Consider the following 23,299-nt stretch of genomic DNA (forward strand, 5'->3'; position numbering starts at 1 on the left):
GCCCGAGTCAGCTGGCACAGGCCAGCCATGGGTGTCTAATTGCAGAGTAGACATACTCTTAAAGCCACATAGCGTGCTACCAGAATGCTAAAATAGTTAGACCCTCTTATGTTCTGAACACTACACTTCTGCCTTCACTTCATTTGAGAAGGCTATGAGAAATTAAACAATCAGGGACACCAAAATCTTATTTATCACAGGGAAGTTTTATTTTTTGTCATCAGAATCTCATCTGAGATAGAGGAAAGGGTTTACAAAAGTCCCACTGGAAGTCAAGATAAGTCTTGCTTTCAAGAAGACAAACTGGCTGTTCTTCTAAGGAGCACTTCAGCTTTCACAGGCACATGAAACAAAACTGAGTGGCGTTTGAAACTCTACATTGTGAAAATATTTTGTGTTCAGTCTGCCCTGAGCTGTCATGTAAAGAAGTGCTGTATCCAGCAGTGGGAGAAGTGTCCCATGTGAGCCAGATTAATTTGAGGGTTATGATGGGTTCTACTAGTATGATCCCATGTGATGGGATCACTTCCAAGAGAGCAGACTGGTACAAAGGTACCCCATCCGTATTGGAGGAGGGGGAGTAGCTCAGTTCATAGGTATGGCCAGGATGGCTGGAAACTCCTCTCAATCTATGGCTCTGTAAGGCAGCTCCTACTGACGGAGCACCCAGTGGGTTGTTAATCTCCCTTCCTCTGGCACAGATGATAACACCTGCTCTGTGCCTGGGTACATCACTGCTTTGGTGGACACGACATTGATAGCAGAATTATAATTTCCAACTAAGCATGTATTTAGCCCTGGAGGACTTGAGTAAAATGGAGCCCAGATTTGATTTCTCCATTAAAATCCTTCTCTGCTTTGTGCAATAAACACCAAAAAAAAGGATGGCGAGAAAAGAAGCTTGACACTTCTCTCTGAGACATACAAGAGAAGCTGAGGTCACAAACCAATGATAGACACTTGAACTGATTCTTCTCCCTTAATGTGCCTTTACTGCCCTACTCATCTCATCCTTTTTATTTACCGCCAGCCTAATATTTGGAGGAATTACCATCGCAACGGGAATTGTTGGTGTCATCACTGGGGCAGCAGTTGCAAGAAGATATAAGAAGATAAACACTAAGGCCGACCCTCTTATCTGTGCTGTGGGCATGTTCTCCTCCGCTCCATTTCTCTATCTGTCTATCATGCTGGCTGCGCGGAGCATCGTTGCCACTTATGTAAGTGTCGATAAACTGTGTAGCCTTGACAAATGGTTTTGTAAAATAGCCTGGGTGGGTTGCAGGGTGTGGTCCTCAGAATGGTCTAGTTGAAGGAATTTAATTAACAGCTTGCAATGGCTCATGCCACAATGTAGCCCGCAGGCCAAGTGCTGCACAGGGGGCTCTAACCTGGTCTGCGGTTGCAGTCTCTACTTCCAAGCTGCAGCCTAGGGACTACACACCCCATTGTGCAGCGCTCCCCTTTCAATATGAACAGCCAGAACACGTATGGAAAAGGGGACTTTGCAGACTGGGACTTGTAACCTCCATGCACTTCATCTTTGTACTGAAGAGGGCAGTAAATTTATTCAACCTAGTATGGCCACTTGCTAAAAGACTACAATGCACCTTTAGCTGGGCCTGGTTTGACTTCCCCAGGTTTCCAAAGGTATATTTAGGTGCAAACTCAAAGTCCTAACTTGGTGTTTGTTTAAATGAATCTGCCATGTATGATACTATTTCTCTTCTCTCCCAGAACACTTAATGATTGCAATGTGCTTGGCACTGTACAATAAACAGAGTTCCTGTTAAGAAGAATTTAGTAAGCAAGTTGGGTGCCCAAAATCACTAGCTGCTTTTCTTAGACCTGTGGAGATGTAACCAGAAGCGTAAATAGCCTAAATCCTGTTCTTGGTAAAGAGGAATGCAGAAACATACCAAGAGAGATCAGTAGCTGCAGGAACTCCCTGTGAGGATGAACTGAATGCAAACCTTATTTTAGCAATAATCTGTTAACAGCTATGAAAGGAATCCCAAGCCCTCTTCAAGGACTCTAGATCCACCATTACCAGAATTAACATAAACAATAGGATCCATGTAAAGTTAATTACAGTAATCAGCACTTCACTGCAAAAAAGGATGCTTTCACAGTGCTTTCTCTTCTAAAAATAACGTTTGTTCAAAAAGGTTTTCCTTTTGCCTCTTCAGCAATCTAAAATCCCAGTGAAAGACCACTGACACTTAGGGGGAAAGAGGATGAATTTTTCACACACAGAGAGCAAAATGTGGACTTGACTTTAAAAAAAAAAAAAATTCAGAGGAGGTAAATGGCAGAGAATATAATTGTCTTGAGAATCTGCGTGCTTTCTCTTATAAGAGCCTCTATCTCAAATCTGTTTACAGTCCTGCCACTAGCAGACATTTTTACACCTAAAGGTGCAGCACGCAATCATAACTGCGTATTGCACTAATGTTAACAAACATAGATGATTCTGCCAGCCTATCATAGTGCTTCTCTCCCCCTTCCCGGCCTCTATTTCTGACTATGGATGGTTGGATGAAAACTCATTTGCTCAAAGGAGTTTTTCAGCTCCTGTTCCCTAGTTGTTGCATGAGACATCAAATGATGACCAAGCAGCATGAGATGAAAATCTTAATGAATGAAAAACTTTTTTCACACTAAAATCTTGCAGTTTTAAAGGGTGGAGGAACATACCACCATCCTCTCCAAAATATATTGTCAGAATCCTCCTTTGAATAGAGTTTGGCATCCAGTACTCTGTTCTCAGGATTTGGGAGGAAATCCCAGAGTGGGATATGGACAGCCATAATTTCTCCCTTCTCTCCTCCTTCTCCCCCACCATCCCCCAAATACAGGCCAGTGGGTCTTTAAATGCTGCAGCTTTCCTATATGGATAATATATTATATAATATAGAATAATTATTTATTTATTGAGGTCTGTGTAGTCTTGCCACCTGTTTCTTCTGATTCTTACAAGTACAGCTGCCTAACTGTTCCCTTTCCCAATACTTACTATGCTGCTGTTTTGTTTTTTTTTCCAAACTCCATCTGGCATAAGTCATAATGGTGTGAGAATTGGGGTGGACTGCAAGCTGGTGCATCTGACTCAAAGATCCCACTGAATCGGAGCTTTCTGTGGTGTAGGAAGCAGGCAGAGAAGCTGGCTTTCCCATCCGTGTTAATTCAGCCACATGGAGGCCAGGAGACTAGTCTATATCTTACAGTATAAGAAAGCTACTGAGGCAAAAACTGCATGCTTCACAGTTTCTTAAGAGTGCTTGCTGTATTGCTCTGTGCATATCTGAATACATTATGAAGGTTGCTTTGGCTGTAGGTAGCTGTTGGGTGAACATCAGCCTTGTGTTGTCTATCCAAACTTACAAGAAACCTCTTGTGGAAGTTGAAATGGAAGTATTTCAAGACTTTTTCAGTATTTCCCTGTGGCAGCTGGATTGGAGATGCCATTAGAACAGTCTCTTTCCTCTACTTTCTCTCTGCATAGTTCAGCAATTCTTGATTTCAGAATTAGTTTTTGTGCAGGAAGTGCAAATCGCAACAAAGTTGTCTGAATTTTATCCCATATCAGGATGTAGTTTGGTTTGGTCACCTGTCTGAATCTATTCCACCATCCAAAGCTGCAAGTTTCCTTATGCTGACAGGAAAGGAGTATACTTGTCTGTAGCATTGAGTACTGTCTCCTTAGTGCCTTGATAAGTTTTTATGTTTGAATTTTATCTGTTTATCAGGAGCCAGATTACAATGAGGTCTGAATTCCAACTGGATTTAAATGGGTGCACCTCCATTGACCTTAGGACTGAGTTTGCCCCAGTGAAGCCAAATTTTGAGCCAACCTGCAGCTACTCTCTTCTTAGCCACCGACTGCTGCAGTCTGGCGGGATTAGTACCTGTGGCCTGCACTTAGACTTTCTTGGTTACGTGTGATGTCTGCTTCTTGCCCAAGTGACTTTTACTTTGTTTAGGAAAGAAGCACCATGTTTTCCTTAAACCAGCCCATTAATTGCTACTCTGACTCTTTCCTAAATAGGTCTTGCTGGAACTGATTTTGTACAAACTTGATTTCTTCATCTATTTTATTTTTCATTTGACAATGTAATAGCATGTTGGCTGCCCTTAAGATACTTTTCTGAATGTCTTCAGGAAAAAAAATGACAGGGGATTTAGTGTTTTTTTTTCTAGGATGGTTATAGGGAACCCCAGGGAGACAGATGCTCAGCATGTTGCTGTTCCTATTCACAACTCTCCAGGGCTGATGTAAGTCTTTTTTCTTCAAAGCTGACGGTACCTTCACATAGAAATTGTAGCCAATGTGCCATGTAAACTACCATCAGGCTTTAAATTGCCCATTTGTCAGGGACTGGGAAGGGAAACCGGGAAAGGAAATAGACAATTGGAGTGGGCACAGTGCTGGAAGCCAGTGGGGCGAGGGGAGGAGAAAAGGGGCTTAAAAATGAGGGCAAAGAAAGTGATACAAATTGCCTTTGTTACAGTACACATGGCTACCAGGTTCTTGCCCAAACACTACAGTATGCAGTATTTAGGGCCACTGACGTAAAACATAATGTATTTGAGGCAAGGTGGGAACCATTAAGACTTAAATAATGGACCAAATGTGCATCCTTGGTGCAACTCCCTTGACTTCAGTTGTTGGAGGAGGGATAAATCTAGCCTATTATGTATTGTAGGCAGATATGAGCTAGCTTCGCAAGCCATTGTTGCAATGCATTATTAGTCAGTTTGAAGACAATCATGAAAGATTATTTGTTAATGGTATGTCACAAGGCACATGACTGACTTATAGCAGGGCTTTCTTGAATCTCATTTCATGTTTAAATATCCTAGTACAGCGTTCAGTCTACTTTATAGGTGCTATATAAGAATACAAATACCTCATTCACAGCATTAATCCTAATAAAATAATAACCGTGTTACTGTGGAATCTTATAACCATTTCAATTTAACTAATTGCTGTCTCCTAGTACAGTATATAGGACCTCAGCTGACTCTGAGGTCTGAACAGTACCGTAGCTGGGCTTTCCCTGTTGTTTTGGACAGACATTCCAAACTGTTATACTTATTAACAGATGAGGGCTGACTTGCCACAAAACAAACAAGATTGTCTGAAGCTCTGACAGAGCCCTTCCCCATATTCATTTAGAGCAGTGATTTGAGAGGTCTGAGGCTGCATTGGGGAATGGCAGAAATATCAGAGTGCACATAAATAATGCATTGTGTGTGGCTTCTCTGTGTGAGTAAAGTACTTCCAGGATCTATTTCCCTGAACCAGGAAAAAGGAACACACACAATCTCTCTCTACTCCTGTGTGCAGCTGGATGGTAAGTATATCTGGGATGTACCATGCTGCATTTATACCATAGGTGGGAAAATAAAATTGGTGCTAGTTCAAGAACAGATAACAACTACAACAACGTGAATCTGCAGCTTTAGATATTGCATCCCAAAGCTGGCTGGGGTAATATTTTTCCACTCTGAGCTAAAACTACTATCTGCATGAGACCTTAAAAATGAACTCTGTTAGGCCAAGGTGGAACCACTCATACTACCAGAACAAAATAGATCTAATAATATGGAATAGAACAAAGTATTTAATAATCTAAACTACTCTAGTGGAATTGTATGGAGCTGTAGGACCTGGGGCCTTTGCTGTAGCATGCTGTAACTCTTTATCCCTGTTGCTCTGCTCTTCCAGCTCATGTCAGTCCCACCACTTGTAATACTCTTGGCCCAGTTCATCTTTGACTTCCCTGTGATGAATTTGGCCCTCTGTCTCAGCACCTTGTTTGGCACATCCTTGTGCTGGAAGAAGTGTCTGGACCTATTTTCACTTTGATTTTAACACTAGATTTTACGGTTTAAAGTTATTCTATTTCTGTATGACAGATGTGCTCCACAGGTCCTCTTTTTTGGTGCATGTACATTTCATAATGCCTTGTCCTACTGTACTGCTTTTCATCCCTGAATCTCAAATTATTTTACAATTGCAAAGCATCATGAGTCCCCTGTAAGGGAGATGTGTAGTATTAACCTGCTACTTCTATTAAAACAGGGATAAATGAGTTGCTGAAGTCCATAGTGTGTTAGTAGTGTCCAGGAAGAGTCCAGGACTCTTTCAGTCCTTTGGTTCTAATCGCTACACAAACACACACCTCTTCTAGATCCAAAAGATCTGCCACTTTCTTTCAGTGTTTCCATAAATCTCCATTTTCTTTCAGTGTCTCTTCTCTACATCACTGAACCTGCACTGCCTCTTATAACCTGCTGCAGGATGGATTTGCATAAAGCTTAAGCTGCACAGCAGGACTCAACTGCATGCAAACACTTGCAGAAAGCCCCTTTCCAGTACTGAAATCTGCTCCTTGAATCTGCAGTGATTCTAAAGTATCAAATTACAGTAATGATCCAGTTGAATTTTCATGGCACCAGTAAAAGAGAGGAAGTAAGGGACTTGTCTAGCACATGATCATTTAGGACTGTCCAGGGAGAAATGAACGAAAGCATGGTAGTTTGGGTTGAGGCAGAGAAGGGCTAGTGTTCTCTAATGTTCACAAGGTACTCGGGTATTTGTGGTTATAGCCAGGTGGCTTGACATAGGCAGAGTTGTATGATATTTCTACCCATATTAACAGACATGTTTCATTGTGGGTTTGGTCCAAAGTGCTGCAATGAAAGTATCGCTTGCTCCCCAGCTAAGACTGGCACAGAAAACATTTTTGTGCAGTTTATGGGCTATCTGGAACTCGAAAAGAGACTGCATCCAAGTCTGCAAGGGCAGGTGTGACAGGGCACTCCCTCAGCTACCCCATGTGCCATGCTGCCAGGCCTGTTTGTATTCTTGTGTAGTCACAATATACCCACAGTCTTTTGCTTTTCCACCATGTGTATCTTCAATCTTTAGATTCCTTGCATCGCCGAGCATAGTATGGGCATATGTCAGGAGGAGCCTTCTACCCAGCTCGCTCTCTAAACTCTCCCTTTCATTCCTGTTCCTGCCATTACATAGCTTCCCTTATTGAGCTAATTACCTCATTAGCCCAATCATTGCCCCCAAGTGTCAACAGTCTCTCATAATAGGTTAACTGCCTCCAGTTAAGCCTGTAATCCTCTTTGTTATGCCATTACCTAAGTGACCAGGGTGCTACAGTTAGCACTGGCACAGTGGGCTATAGGGTCCAGTCCACCTCCCACTGGAGTAAAAGGAAAGGCTCCTGTTACTTCAGTGTCATTTGGGCTGTGCACATACACACAGGTGCTGATACATCCTGAGCCAGGGATATTGGTATTGGTCACAGTCTGTTAAATTAATAGCATTTCTATTGTAGTAGGTTGCTTAACTTTCATTTAGCTGAGTTCAGAGTAATGTCTGCAAAGGCAAATTAGGAAACTGCTTTATTAAGCATCTTGGAAGGAGATAGGCCTGGATTACAGCTGTATCCACATCCCTTTGAACTTTAGGAGGTGGGAATGACCCAGCATCCAAACGCAGGTCAGACTCCATAGCTAGCCCTTCTCTCTAATGGGTCTACCCAGAATCCTAACTCCCCTGGGAAGAGCCTACCCATAAGATTTAGCTGTGACCACCACTAGCCTTACTTAAGTTACACAAGCTGAACTTCTAATGTAAGTAAACTAAAACTAGTTTGAATTGATTGAACAAAGGAGAGACTCTTGTTGCATCCACCCTCCTCTTTGGTCTGTATGTCTGTCTAAACTAAACTTTGCAAGCAAATCCCTGGCCTAACATTTCTAGCCTCTAGTGTGATAACTGCTTCTCACAACTTCTATAAATGATCCCTTTCGGTGGGTGTCAGAGCACAACTGGGCTTCCAAGGAGGTAGTTCAGTACTGAGGTGCATGGACTAACGAGGAAGGAAAGCTTGCCACGGCATCTTCCTGCATGTGCTTTAACTGTAAATTTACCCACAATTCTTAAAAATGAGAAGAAAAACAAAGTCACATATTTGTAACTATGCCATCAGTACAGTGATTACAGGCATAATTAGCTGTTCACATAAGCACCTGCTTTAACCACTGGACTTGGTTCTCAACCAGAGGTATACGTACCCCTGGGCGTACACAGATGTCTTCCAGGGGGTACATCAGCTCACCTAGATATTTGCCTAGTTTTACAACAGGCTACATAAAAAGCACAAGCGAAGTCAGTACAAACTAAAATTTCATACAGACACTGACTTGTTTATACTGCTTTATATATACTATACACTGAAATGTAAGTACAATGTTTATATTCCTGTTGATTTGTTTTATAATTATATAGTAAAAATGAGAAAGTAAGCAATTTTTCAGTACTAGTGTGCTGTGACACTTGTATTTTTATGTCTGATTTTGTAAGCAAGTAGTTTTAAGTGAGGTGAAACTTGGGGTACGCAAGACAAATCAGACTCCTGAAAGGGGAACAGTAGTCTAGAAAGGTTGAGCATCACCGCTGTACTTGGTGCATAACTGTGGCCACTGTCACTAAAATCAGATGCTGCCTTCTGAAATTGCTCAGCGTTGAGAGTTTATTACAGGTTAACTTTTTAATCTTGTGGTGTTTCCATCAGATGCGGTTTGGTCCACACAACCTGATTTAAACCCATATCTAGGGACTGGCAGGGAGAGGGTTAATACTTTCCAAGACCACAGATGTAAGATTTATTAGGGACCCAGCATGGTGGGAAGTGTGGCGTGGCCCATCTGTGGTGAATTAGGGAATCCCCACTGGGTACCATAAGAGGGATGTGATCCAAGGAGTCTGGGCTGGCTGTGTCTAGGAGCCAGTTCCTCCCTCCTCTTGGGAAGAGCCCTTGGAGTGCAGTACTTGAACTTTGCCTGCATAGAGTCATCCTGTTGGTTTCATTTATAAACCTGGCCAAAAGAACCACATGGAGCTCATTTTAATACTCATCTGACTGCGGGGAGCTCCTGCCACGCTATTAGTTTGTTTTTTTGTTTGTTTTGACTGGGTTCTGAAATGCTTGCTCCCATCTGCTACACCTAAACCTGCCCCTTCTGTTTTATGTGTCTGAGAGTTTGGGGATTGGGAGTGAGGACTCATGACTCCTGTTCCTGACTCTGCCACTGACAAGATGTGATGTTTGGCAAGTCACTTACTCTCTGTGCCTCCATTTCCCCATCTTTAAAATGAGACACTATTTGCTTTTATCTCTGGGGGTGTTAGGATGCTTAGTGAAGGTTTGTAAATTGATTTTCTTGTACAGCACCTCTCATAACCATAGCAAAGTGTAATTACACTTCAGTGAACTCACCTAGCCACTTCATGGTACAGAAAGTCAATCTGTCAAACAGAGCTACTATGGTTTGTTTTGTTTTTGTTTTTTTCAGATTTTTATTGCACTTGGAGAATTTTTTTTAGCCTTAAACTGGGCCGTTGTGGCTGACATACTACTGGTAAGTTCAAGTTCATTCTTCCTGCCGTTGTATAGTTTGTGCAGATCATTTTAATTCTGTTCTCAAATCTGTGTACTCAAAGTACCTGCTTCTCCTACTAAGCCTTTTGTCTCCCCACAAGAATACCATAATTGGTACCCCATTAACACTAAAAGTTGGCCTGCACTACCAGTAAGAGACTCCATTTCACTACCCACATTCAAATATTTTGTTTGTGCTGAAATGGCTTTGAATAAGAGATCCAAGTGGGGAAAACTCAACATCTTTAAATCACTGTTTTCTAAAGAAAATTGCTTATTAGGGAAGTCTGATGAAATATGCATCGTTACGCTCCTTGTCTTGTGGTGTCACTACTGGAACCCCCAGTAATGTAGTGAACTTCGCTGTTTTCCTAACACTTTGGAAATGTGGCACTGTTTATTAATTTGATCTGTAAACGCTGAAAGCTGTGTGCACTGTTTCGGGGAATAGAGAAATTTGCTGATAATTGACAGAGTGGTGAAATGAGGTGGAGTCACTTGCTTTGTAATTTTAACCCCAGATATTTAACATTTTGAGACCGTTAACTCTCTGGAAGGGGGAAAAGTGTTCTAGCAGCAAATACCAATGTTTCGGATGGACATTATGCTGTCATTAGTGATCTCTACTGAAGGTGTACATGAACGGGCATACTCAGTGATAATAAATTCACTTGCAGCATGAACTTGAAAGCCCCTCGGAACAAAGGCTTTGCTGCCGCGCTGCTGCCATGTGGAGAGACTAGCTTAGGCACAACGCTGGAACTTGGGCATCATTCTTGTCATGCATTTGGAGTGTGCATGATCTTAGGACAGTAGCTGTGGTGGCGATAGGGAAGACAATTGCTGCCTAATCAAGTGTGATTAATAATATACTTTTGTTATCACTAATGCTGTCAGTCAGCATCAAACTCCTTCATGTAGCCAATTAGCAAGAGGCTGTCTCTGTAAAATCATCAGGGCCTGCAGGACAGGCCTTGTAAATTAAGACATTTGTTTGGCACACCTTGCCTGTCTGACAAGGAATCCTGACTGGATCTCCCAGCAGATGACTTGCAGGCTGCCACTGGAATCGGTGAGAATGAGTGGGTGTCTAGGACATCTCCTTTGATAAGCAAGATATTATGACACATGATTCAGAAGACTTTGTGTGGAGATGCTTGGTTTGTTCTGTTCCTGACAAATGCCTTATTGCATTATATGCTAGTAGGAGGAAGAGTGCTCCACTTGGTTCCCATTTCATTAGCAAACATCATGTCCGGTCAGACTCCGACAGAATGAACTGCACAACTGTATAACACTTAATGTTATAGATGTGTGAAACCATAAGATGAACCTTTTCTCACCTCTTCATTCTTGTTTACTACTTCTCCTAGCAGCCACACTCCATTCACTCCTTGTCGTTCTGGATATTGGAAATCTCTTCAGTTGAGTGACTGCAGCATCCGTGGAATTGAATGGGTGCAAGGCATTGAATTGGGCTATAGATATTTCAGTTTCTGGGATGCTTGTTCAATAATTCTTTATTTTTCATCTCTATATCATTCAGTGTATAGTTGGCACCATTCGTTGTTTGTAGAGATGGGAAACGGAGTCTCTTGACTCCACTCCAGTGCCTTACTCACTGTAGCATGCACCATGTTATCCACCAATTTATAATTGTATGCAGGCAATCTTTTTGGTCTCTGTCCCTGGAGAAAAGGACCCTTCCCCCAAAGCCACTAAGCACCAGCTGGCACCTTGACAGTCTTTCCAGATAGGCCAAAGACCTCTTGGGCCATCAAGAATGAACTTTCTCACCCCTACAGAGCCACACTGGGTTAGACCAAGGGTCCATTTAGCCCAATATCTTTAATAATATATATTCTTCTATAGCAGATAGCCATGTACATAAACACACACACTACTTGTGGCAGGAGTCCAGCTTCCCACATTGCCAGACACAAGGGATATTGAACACATCAGTTACTGTAGCCATGGCCAAACAGTATAAGGCATCTTACGGTTTTGACCAAAGTGATTAGTCAAATTTGGGGCCTTGCTGGTTGTTTGCACTAGGAGGAGAAATTAATGATGAAACCAGGTTTTGTTTGAGGCCATCTGGTTGATTTTCAAAAATATACAAATCCTGTTTCCCCAAATATAGGAACAATCAAAGAACAATAAGACTGTCTCCTGCCTCACAGGTCCAAACTTCTTTCAGCCAGTCCCAACCCCAGACCTCTCTCTCAGCCTCTCACAGGGCCACACAATGTATCTGTCTCTCTGCTGCCGTGCACACCAGACATTTATCCAAAACGATACCAAGCGAAGTTCCACCTATCCAGCTTTGTAAATGCCTGAGCTGACTCACTTATCCCTTTGTTTTGGGCAGCGATCTGTCCTTCATTGTCTCTTGCAGTTATTTTAAATGAAGGTCAGCGGTTAAACCTATAACATTACTCTACATAAAGCTGTTATCTAGATGTAGAAAGGGCTTAGCTACCCACAAGCTGGAACTGAAATAACTCAGCCAGCTGTAGTTCATGCCACTAGTTATTTACTTTGGGGCAACTCTGTGTGTGTGGACATGTACTAGGGTTCAGTGCCTAGTTATATCTAAATAGGACATTTTTACTTTCAAAAAAGCATCCACACACACTCACACCAAAATAACTAGTGGCGTGAGTTTTAAAAAAAGTCTTCACTTCACCAGCAAAGAGATGTGCCCACAGCAAGAGAGGTAATGTAATAGTTAGCGCCTATAAAATCCTAATGGTGACAAAATGCAGGCAGTTTTAACCTCGCCTATCTACACAGTTAACATTCATAGATTCCAAGGTCAGAAGGGACCACTGTGATAATCTAGTCTGACCTCCTGTATGACACAGGCCATAGAAGTTTGAACTACTAGAGCATATATGTATTTCAGAAAGACACACAGACACTCACTCACTCACTCACTCACTGTGGTTGACTAGGCCTACCTACCTCACAGTAAAAACTACCTGTGTTTTATCTCCACTGGGACTTTATGGCAAGATAACTAACATGCACTAGTTGTCTCACTGTAAACAGACACCCCTTTTTCGGCTGTCAAGACATGGGCTTAGTTATTTTGGTTCCAATTTGTGTAGGCATAATGTTTGAAGTAAGATGCCTGCTATCAAAGCACCATATACAAACGCGTGAGGGAAGGGGCTTTTCATGTGGAGAACACTAGAATTGAATGATAAAGTGATGCCAACAGCAGTCAATGCTACCTGCCTGGTTAGACCGCAAATGGGGACCTTTATGGAAAACCCAGGTACAACAAGGATTGGTATTTATTAACTAGGCCAGGGGTGGGCAACTTATAGCATGCGTGCCAAAGGCGGCACGTGAGCTGATTTTCAGTGGCACTCACCCTGCCCGGGTCCTGGCCACCAGTCCAGGGGGCTCTGCATTTTAATTTAATTTTAAATGAAGCTTCTTAAACATTTTAAAAACCTTATTTACTTTGCATACAACCATAGTTTAGTTATATATTATAGACTTATAGAAAGAGACCTTCTAAAAACATTAAAATGTATTACTGGCACACGAAACCTTAAATTAGAGTGAATAAATGAAGACTCGGCACACCACTTCTGAAAGGTTGCTGACCCCTGAGCTAGGTAGTGCTCTTGTGTCTGTTCGTACTGAACCCAGTGCCTCAACATGGTGTGGAGGGAGGCTTTGAGGCTATTGCAGATTTCTTAAAGATGTAAAATTGAGGCCTGCTCTATTCACCCATTTTTTTTGTACTGGCATGGCTGTGTCAGTTAAGGAGGTAAATTTTATTTTGAACCAAAATAGTTACTCTGATCCAGCCCATAGTGTGGATGCAATTATATCCGTTAAGCTAATTTCTCTTTCCAGTACAGGAATAAGCTATACTGGTAAAACTGCATAAAATGTTTGTGTAGAACCTGACCTCTTCTGGTAATTAAAGAATGAATGGTCCTTTTTGCAAGAGAATTGATGTTAACCCTGGGGTCCTGGCCAAAACTAACTTGAGTAATTTCTTGTAGCCTTCCTAATTTCCACCTTCAGTTTCAGCTGAAGCAGTTATATGTGGAGTGTTGTTGGTGCAGTGTAACTGCATTTCAGTGATGGGTGGAGTGATCCCTCTGTCAAGGGCTCTGGGATCTCTTTAGATGGAAGGAGACACATAGACACAAAGCATGTTAATGAACTTCACATGCACATCAAACATGAAAGCAGATCTTTTTCTAAGACTTCTTTGCCTTGTTAGCTCCCTTTTTTACACAGACAAGAAACAAATACTTCCTTTCTCATAGTAGCTAATGCAGGCACCTTGGGTTTAGAAAGAAAAACACCAGCCATCACATTAAAAATTTTATGAGATGCCCTAAGGTGAGGGACGGTTTCTATATTTATGAGCAGAATGTTAATAATTAACAATGCGGCACTATGTCCTTGTCTGGTTCTGTCTCATCTAAGATTTTAAGCACATGAGCCTTTAACAGAAGAAACTGTCCTTCCACAAAGCACAGAGAAAGGAATATAATATTACATAGCTTCTTTCCAGTCACTTACTGGATGGAGAGGAGCCTCAACTGTGAAGTCCAGAGCAGTTCCCAAACTTCAGGTATGTTTGGATCTGGAGCTTTGGTGTTGCCTCATCTGGTTGTAAAATCCAAGGGTTGCTTTAATCCAGGGGTGGATTTTCAGTAACCTCATGTAAGAGGAAAGGGATAAACATCTGAGTCCCTTAAACATCTATTAGAAGGTAATGATACAAAGGCTCCGAATGCTGTCCCGGAACAGAATTTTGCCTGCCTCTCTGCATAAGAGTGCCTCATCCCAGCAGCACTGCTTTGGAAGGGAAGACAGTGCCAATTAAGCAGCATTTAGAGGGTTAGGCAGCCAATAGAAACTAACAGAATGAATTTCACATGTCTGAAACTAAGTGTTATAAGTGAATATAGTGAGTTGGGAACAGGATAAGTAGCTCATTCAATTTTGAGGCTTCAGATTCTTCTAGCAAAGGGCTAACTTCAAATTTCAAGGGTTGGAGAGGGCCACAACACCAGACTGTCTGTCTGAACCTTGGAGCTCTAGGATTGACTTGTAATGCACTTACATTGTCTGTCCTCGTTCAAGCAGCTTTGAAGACCTTTCCCAAAGGTCTTTATTCTTCAGTGAAAAGTCCTGCTGATGCTCTAGTGCCAGAATTCCTAATTTTAGGCTGATGTTAGCATTGCTGAAATTAGGTTTCAGTTGTTCAGGGCCTCTGTGCCCACCTTTTTTAGTGGGTTCAATTCAGACTCCTGTGGCTGTAATCTGTTTCTGGGCTTCATTGAACTTAGAGTAAAACTTGGCTGGACTCAACTATTTTTTTCCTTCTTTTTTTTTTTTAAATGAGTAACTGGGCTGGTAGCAGTAGCCAGACCAGTCACTAGAGAGAAATATCATTGCAATTAGCCAGTGTGTTCTAGTCCCCCTCAGGGGGCACTTGCCCAAGTCTGGGGTCCACAGGAGTCAACTCCATGCAGGAGGCACAACGTCTACCCACTTTCCCCCTCCGGCAGGGGATTAATCTCAAAGTCAAGCAGGCAGCCTAAAACCCCACAGAACTCCATGTTAGTGTCCCTAACTTTGAAATCCTGTAAAGTAGTTATACATAGGTAGTAGTTTTCTTAGTTATCCTTAGTAGTACTTTTCAAACTCTCTGTTAGTCCCGAACAGGACCCAGCCAGGAGTCAGGGCAGACCCCCGTCCCCATGCTTTAAGCCCTGTGATCGCTGCAAATGGCCTGTGCCCGTCAGCAATCCCCATTCCAGCTGCCTAAGGTGCTTAGGCGAAGGGCACATAAGTGACAAGTGCCGTATCGGCAAGTCTTTCAAACCTAGGACGAAGAAGGAGCGCAATATCCATCTAAGGGTATGTCTTCACTACCCGCCATATTGGCGGGTAGCAATCAATTTCTCGGAGTTCGATATATCGCGTCTCATCTAGACGCGATATATCGAACTCCGAACGCGCTCCCGTCGACTCCGGAACTCCACCACCGCGAACAGCGGTGGCGGAGTCGACGGGGGAGCCGCGGACGTCGATCCCGCGCCGTGAGGACGGGTAAGTAATTCGAACTAAGGTACTTCCGTTGCGTACCTTAGATCAAACCCCCCACCCCCAGTGTAGACCAGGCCTAAGAGTGCTCATGATGGAGTCAGCACTAACTCCGGCACCGGAGCAGTGGTCTGATTCCTTATCGAGCACCGTGGCCTCTGTGTGCAGTGCTCCCCCAGTGCTGTCTACAAGCTGGCACCAGTCCCCCTCCACGGCTCCGGTCAAGAAGCCGAAAGAGAATGTGAGGGGAAGATCTCCTACCTCCCGCAAGGGAAAGGAGAGGGCAGGGGCAAGCCAAGACCTGTGTCAAGCAGCTCAACATCCCCCTTGGGAAGTTGGGCCCCAGCTCAAGTCAAGCAGTGCAGCCCATCCCATGCGTTGCCTGCGACTCCAGATAGCGGTGCAGGCCTTGGGCAGCTTCAGGTGCCATCGACACCTAAAGCCCTTCAAGCAGCTCAGGCAATCCTGACATTCGGGGAGCCACCCTCACCAGCTCCTGTGGTACCCTGGTCTCACGGAAAACCCGCATTGGGACCTATGCGTGTGTCCCACCAGCGTTCACCCGCCCACAGCCATCACGCCTCAGGCTGGGAGAGGCAGGCTCAGTGGAGCCCTCTTCAGTCCCCGCACCGGGGGCACCGATCGAGGGACTCTTACCACAAGTGATCTCTCCATCCAGAGGCAGCCTGCATGAGCTTCCAAAGGTGGGGAACTCCCCAAGTGGACCTGTTCGCTACCAGACAGAACAGGAAATGCCACCGGTTTTGCTCTCTGCAAGGTCTGAGCCAGGGCTCCCTCTCCAATGCCTTCCTCCTGTTGTGGTCAGCGAGCCTGATGTACACATTCCATCAGATTCCACTCATTGGCAGGGTCCTGGCAAAGATCAAGAGAGACAAAAAGCAGGTTGTCGTGATTGCCCCAGCGTGGCCTCGCCAACATTGGTTCAGTAGGCTCAGTGTTCTGTCCCAAACCACACAAGACCACTGAGGAGAGGTGTCTTTATGCCCTGGACGTCAAGAGGGCTTTGGCTTTCTACTTAGACCGTACCAAGCGTTTCCAAAAATTGACTCAACTCTTCATCGCTACAATGGATAGGATGAAGGGTCACCCAGTGTCCTCGCAGAAGATTTCCAATTGGATTACCTCGTGCATAAGGACCTGCTATGACGTGGTGGGGGTTCTGCCACTGCCGATTGTCAGAGCCCACTCAACGAGAGCGCAGGTGTCTTCTGCAGTCTTCCTGGCGTATGTCCCTATCCAGGACATCTGTAGAGCTGCAATGTGGTCCTCTGTTCACACGTTTACCACTTATTATGCCATCGCTCAGCAGGCCAGAGATGATGCTGGGTTCAGCAGAGCTGTGTTGCAATCTACACATCTGTGAACTCTTACCCACCTCCAGGGGTACTGCTTTGGAGTCACCTAATATGGAATGGACATGAGCAAGAAGAAGAAAAGACAGTTACCTTTTCCGTAACTGGTGTTCTTCAAGATGTGTTACTCATGTCCATTCCACAACCCGCCCTCCTTCCCCACAGTCGGAGTTTCCGGCAAGAAGGAACTGAGGGTGGAGGGAGCTGGTGGCACCCCTTATACCGTGCCATGCACCACTCCAGAGGTCACCAGAGATGGTCCCCTATGGATACTGCTGAGGGAAAAACTTGCAGCACCAGAGCATGTGGCGAGCGCACACACACCTAACATGGAATGGACATGAGCAACACATCTCGAACACCACTTATGGAAAAGGTAACTGCCTTTTCTTTCAACTTGTTATTTAAAATGTGTGTAATTAAAGCAATCTCTGAGCAATATTAGGTAGAATGGATGGCTCTAGGGATTAATAAAAGGAAACAAATTTAGTCTGTCATCAGAGGTAGAATTGCCAGCATCTGACACCTTTTTGATGCCCTGTATGAAAAGTTTGAGCTCCATCCCTAGTGACTTGGAATGCATAACGTTTCATCTCAGCTGGCATCCTTGTTAGTCTTGGCAGAGATTCCAGACTGAATCTGGAGTCACAAGCACCCTCAATCCATGATGCAGTCCTTCTAGGCTAGGCACCTGACCATGTAGTGTAGGTGACACTACATAGAAAACTGAAGAGCAAATATCTGCTTATGGGTAAGTCAGTAAAGCCACAAAGGCTATAGTTCGGCATCGTCTATAAAAGCTAAAATCACATGGCAGAATGGATCGGTACACGCTGCATTGAGAGACAGTGTGGGTGAGGTCTTTTATTGGACCAACTTCTGTTGGTGAGAGAGAATCGGTGAAACAGATTGAAACGTGTTAACGCCTTATGCTAAAGAATGGACCATTCAAGTTGAAGTGGCCAGCTAACTGCTCTCCAGTTATGGGGGGCAGAAGGAGAAAGGGGGGGAGAAGGCTATTAATGGAGTGTCACATTCTCCCCATTTCACCCTATTCTTTCTTCTGAATTTTTCCACCAAATAGTTTCTCAAAACCAATCACAGAAAGTAGTCTGCAGCTTGCAGTATTACCGGTAGTGTAGATCTGTGCAGGTCATTCACGGAATTATTGATTCTTCAAATATTGATGATCCTCTTGTTTTGTTGCAGTATGTGGTGGTACCAAAACGCCAGTCAACAGCTGTTGCCTTGCAGATTTTTGTGAGCCATTTGCTGGGAGATGCAGGCAGCCCATACCTCACTGGAGTGGTAAGTAATAGGATTTTGGCTACTTCTCTGAAGCTTATCCAACCCTTTTTAAATAAAAAACGTTTGGAAATTTCTGAAGAATAGACGCTGATTCCTGGTCCCAGATTGGAAATGCTTGGAACAGTCTTTCTTGCAGTGAGGACTTGGAATCTAGATACACTTAAACCAGCACTTCTGAACTAAGTGCTTTTATATCACTATTGGTCTCCTGGCCCTGCAAACCCTTAAGTACAAGCGTAACTCTATACATACCATTAGTCCCATTAAGTACAAAAGTGTCTGCATGCTTAGGACTTCACTTTGGTAGCAGCTATATTAATTCATAAGGATTTGGTAGCAGTCTGATTATGGCAATGGCACTTGTTCAGAATGTTTAAATCCAAGTGCAAAACTTTTCTGCCAGGTTAATGAACAAATTCATGGGAACTACTAAAATATCATTTTGCACCTCAAAATGTAAAATACAATTAAATAAAATCTGTGGGCAAGATCTCATTCTGCGAAAGACACTCTGGAAAACTCAAAATATGCGACTTTTGTAATAGCAGGGGGACAGCTGTAGTTGCGGTTGCATAATGATTGGCATTCCAAGCCCCTGGTCCCAAATGCTTCTAACTTTCCAAAACTTTACCTTTCTGGACTCAAACTTTCAAAAAATTCACATTGAAAGACAAGAGGCAGAAAGACTGGGGAAATGAAGAGTTCAAGAAGTGGGAATGAACTTTGTCACTTCCAAAAATAACTGGAAGATTCAGTGGCTCCAGTGCCAAAATGGGATAGCCAATTGAAATTTGGCAGAAATATGCTCACTGAAGAAAAGTAGCTGTGAGTGATCTGATGAATGCTGGTTTTGATTTTATGGCTCTGCTGCTCTGAAAAATCACTCTGTGAAGTAACCTTCACACAGTACCGCTAAGCTCTTATCGGATAGCTAAGGAAGGCTGCATTGCACATGAGTGCCTGAACAGCAGCGGCACATTCTACAAGAAGCACCTTGATATGAGCTTTGAGTTCTTCTTTGAGTGCTTTTCATGTCAATTCCAATCAAGTGTGTGCGCGCATGTGTGCATGGCAGCTGGAAGATTTCCCCCCCTAGCAGTATCCGTCGGGTCGGTCTAGGCACCCCCTGGAGTGGCACCATCATGTGCTCAATATAGGGCCCTACTGACCCGCCACCCCCTTAGTTCCTTCTTACCGCCACCGATGGTTACCTGGAACTTCCCTTGTCTTGTCGTGACAAGCACATTTGGCAGTCTGTATATAGTTCTCATTAGTTCTGTAGTTAGTGTTAAGTAGTTAGTAGGTACTTTACTTAGTTCTTAAGTTTCCTTTGGAGGGGTTTAGGAGAGGGAAGAGAAGGTTCTTGCTTAGGAGGTTTTCAAAACCTATAGTGCGGCAACTGAATTCCGTATGGATTCAGCATTGTGCCAGAAACTTCAGTTCTGCCTCCTTCATAAATTTATGCTAATAACATCAAGCAGGGCCAGAGGGGATAACCTAATGTGAGGTGCACATAGCAACTTCCAGCTGAGACCACCTTAGCACAGCTGCTAGCGGTCTGGCCAGAAGGAAATTTCCCTTTGGCTCACCTGGTACAGCTGCTTGTCATGGCCAATAAGATTCCCAGTTGAAAAGTTAATCCTGCAGCCAAGATAATCCTGCCACAAGATAGAAGAATCATATCGTTTGGCATTGTGGAGGTTCCCAAGTTCCATATTAGTGCCAGCAGTAGTGATGCATTATGGTGTGGATACTTGCCCACAAGGGCCTAGATTGAGGCTTCCTACTGAATGCATTGAGGGCTCTGTGAACTGCTGATCTAGATTTTGTTCTGTCATGCGGCTTCTGCAAGCCCATTTCCCAGGCCTGTTGCATCCTGTTGTAATTTACATGCAAAATGCTGTTTTGAGTTGTGTTGCTGGTTGCAAATATATTACCTTGTGTGGAATTTTTAAATTGTTGCTTAAAAGCATTTACGGAAAAAAGTATAAGCCTCCGATGTCTTATCCAACTGTTACTCGTAGAACAGTTTACGTGATGATGCATAATGTTGTAACTGTCCTTGCAAGCCACACTACGCTAAGCAGACATCATAAGTTAATGACTGAGACTGTTGTATTTCCAGCTGGGATTCTTGTGCAGAAAGCCTCTTTTCTGCAGAATTTCTAGACTCAGGACATTCGGATAAACATCAGACTTTGGGAGGCGTGTGTGAACCCCACCATCAACCCTTCTGAAATTCACCCATTCCTGATCTCGTTGGCCAGACATGGAATATTCCGTGTTCAGGTCTTGCTGTTGCATGCTAACCTGCTTCCTCTAGCTCTTGATTAAAAAAAAAATCCACTCTGGAAAGCTTGTGAATGGCCTCTTTTTGCAGTGTAGACATACCCTCTGAAGGAGATTTCCCCCCCCCCCTTTGGCAGTGACTCTCAGAGCTTGGGACAACAGAGTCAGGCTCCTGCCGTAAGGCTAAAACTAACCATGTAGACATTCCTGCTTGGGCTGGAGTATGGGCTCTACACTTCTGTTTTTAGCATTGTAGTGCAAACCTGAGCCTGTATACCCAGGCTCTGAGACTCGCTGCTGTGAGGTTTTTGTTTTTTTACACTGTAGACATACCCAGAGTCTATATATTTTGTTTTCTGAGGTGCAGAGATTTCCTTTCTGTGCTTTAAATAAATAAATAAATAAATAAATGCATTAAATCTGCATTTTAGCAAAAACTCATGGTACAACCTCTGGCTTCCTGTTTGCAGTTAATCTTACTCTGATCTGGGTAAATTGCCATAAATCAAATCATATCAGTGTGGCTTTAAGAGGCTCTTGTTTGTATATATTTTAAGTCACTTAGCTTATCAGATCTGGCCAATGTAAGAATAAAAAGAACCACCCTTATATATCCATCCCTCAGCTCTGCTCTACGAGTGAAGTTAAATACTGAGGATTTTATTGAACATCTTGAAATGAGCACTCATTATCTGGCCACACTGTTCAAACTCATTCATTTGGGCCCGTCATGACACCTACAGCCCCCCTCCATTCCATAGACTATGCAGCTATTAAGACCTCTTCCTTTCCATTTCTTACCATGTCACCCCACCTCATCTTGAACGCTTCCTTGCTCAGAATCAGACTCCCTTTCGTCACCCTGAAGCTCCTTCATAGCTCTTCCCTTCTCTTCTTGTCTCTTACTCCTGCTTCTGCCTACTTCTGCCAACAGTGCCAGCTTTGACACCCACCCATCTAGCAAAAGTAAAAGCCTTGAGGAAGGATGGGTGAAGACATTCTGATAATGCAAGAAATTACTCAAACCTTTGTACAAACTTGAAACGTGGCTCAAGCCTGTTTTATGGAGACCAAGTAGGAAACCCAGTAAAATGAGTTAATGGCTACTGCACAAGCACTCTGCCCTGCCATGGTTGCAACTATTTCTAACTCGCGTGAAACTGGAAGCTCTGGACATATGCAACAACCTGATTGCAAGAGACTTCTAAGCTGAGTGAAACTCAGACGCGTGAAGGTCAGTTTGTGTGTGTTACCAGATCTAGCGCATGCAGGCAGTGAGTTATCCTTTCCTGCCCGCTCAGTCTTCTTGTCAGTGATGGCATTGCGAGCAACACCTTTAAAGCAGGGAGAAAATAAGCCATTGAGTCTAAAGTAAATGACACTGTGTTCCCACCCCACCAGATCTCTGATGCTCTCCATACCAGGCAGAATGACTCACACCTGGGGGCCTTCCGGAGCCTGCAGTACAGCTTCATCTTGTGCGTCTTCATTGATGTCCTTGGGGGAGGCTTTTTCCTCCTGACAGCCCTTCATGTTGAGGAAGATCGTCAGGAAGCCCAGCAACTTTGCAGAGGTTTCTATGTCCATTTGTAATTTCCTCTGTTGGCCTATCCCTCTGCCGTAGCTGTTTGTCCCCCAAACTAAAATACATTCTAAGTATATGTTCAGGCCAAATCCGCAGCAAAACCAACTACAGTAGCAGACTAAACAAATTCCTCATGCCCCGGGACAATAGGCTTTGCAATGTGCCCTGAAAGTCAGCGAATTGCCATTGTTGGCAATTCCTCAAGTAACTTTGCAATACTACAATAAGAAGACGTAATAAGATAGCGTTCCTGTAAGTATTGCATAATTCAACACCCTGAGGGGGTTTAGGTCTTTATCTGGATCATGATATCAGTCTTTCTCAGGCAAAATGCCAGATCAGAAGGACCATTTCTGGTCTTATGCAACAATTCCTATAAGTTCTCTCTCATTCCATGCAAGGATCTAGGTTCAGAAGTGTAAGAATTCTAGTGAAAACTGATGTATAATGTTCCCTTATCACAAATACTCTAAGTAGCCAATTTCTTTTGACTCGGCCTCTGTTTTCCAGGTATTGAGAACAAAGGCTACATTTCAACTGAAGATGATCTCCAGGATGAAGCATGAAGGAGCCACTGCTTCCTTTCCTTTTGCCTGATGAAGCTACAGTTGGAGGAAAAGGCCAAATAACAATCCCTCCATATGGAAAGAAAAACCTGCATACTCATTTTTATGATGCTTATGACGGAAAGTCAAAAACTGCTACTGAAATGGCATATGGCAAACCTCCACCTCCATCTGTGAAGCTGGCTCTGAGGAGCTTAGTAGCTCCAGAAGCCAGGAGTATAGAGCTGTCACAGAAATGGATATTATCCCAAAGAAGACAATCCCATTTAAGGTGGAATGTCTAGTTGAGCTGGGGGATGGGGCTACTGTAAATTCTCAGCAGGATGATGAGTTGTCTGTCTTAAAGCTTGGAAAATCAGGGCAAATAGAAACATAGCTGAGGATTCTGTATCCAGGGCCGGCTCCAGGCACCAGCTGAGCAAGCTCGTGCTTGGGGCGGCAGATTCTATGGGGCGGCATTCCGCCCAAACCTAGGGCGGCACGGTCGCTTTTTTTTTTCCGCTGCTCTGGCCGCCCTGTAGGGGGCGGCAGCGCAGAGGAGGGGAGCGCCCTGCAGCAAACTCGGCAGGGCAGCCCGCGTCCTTCCCTCACTGCCGACTGGAGCGGAGCAGAGCCCTT

At 43.8% G+C, this 23,299-nt stretch overlaps 1 protein-coding gene across 4 annotated transcripts in view; it reads left to right on the top strand.

Moving 5' to 3' along the window:
- Positions 1–22,769, top strand: part of SPNS3 (sphingolipid transporter 3 (putative)) — a 64,318-nt gene extending 41,549 nt beyond the window's left edge. For 3 of the 4 annotated variants that reach the window (XM_039507541.1, XM_039507542.1, XM_039507539.1), the window contains 5 exons: positions 1,031–1,220; positions 9,385–9,450; positions 18,143–18,241; positions 21,932–22,103; positions 22,626–22,769. In XM_039507541.1, the coding sequence (XP_039363475.1) occupies positions 1,031–1,220; positions 9,385–9,450; positions 18,143–18,241; positions 21,932–22,103; positions 22,626–22,681 (583 nt within the window). In that variant the 3' untranslated portion in view covers positions 22,682–22,769. The remainder of the gene's footprint in view (positions 1–1,030; positions 1,221–9,384; positions 9,451–18,142; positions 18,242–21,931; positions 22,104–22,625) is intronic. The other variant, XM_039507540.1, reaches the window with a different exon arrangement.
- Positions 22,770–23,299: the final 530 nt, after the last annotated feature.

Source organism: Mauremys reevesii, linkage group 20, assembly GCF_016161935.1.
Source record: "Mauremys reevesii isolate NIE-2019 linkage group 20, ASM1616193v1, whole genome shotgun sequence".
Lineage (NCBI taxonomy): Eukaryota > Metazoa > Chordata > Testudines > Geoemydidae > Mauremys > Mauremys reevesii.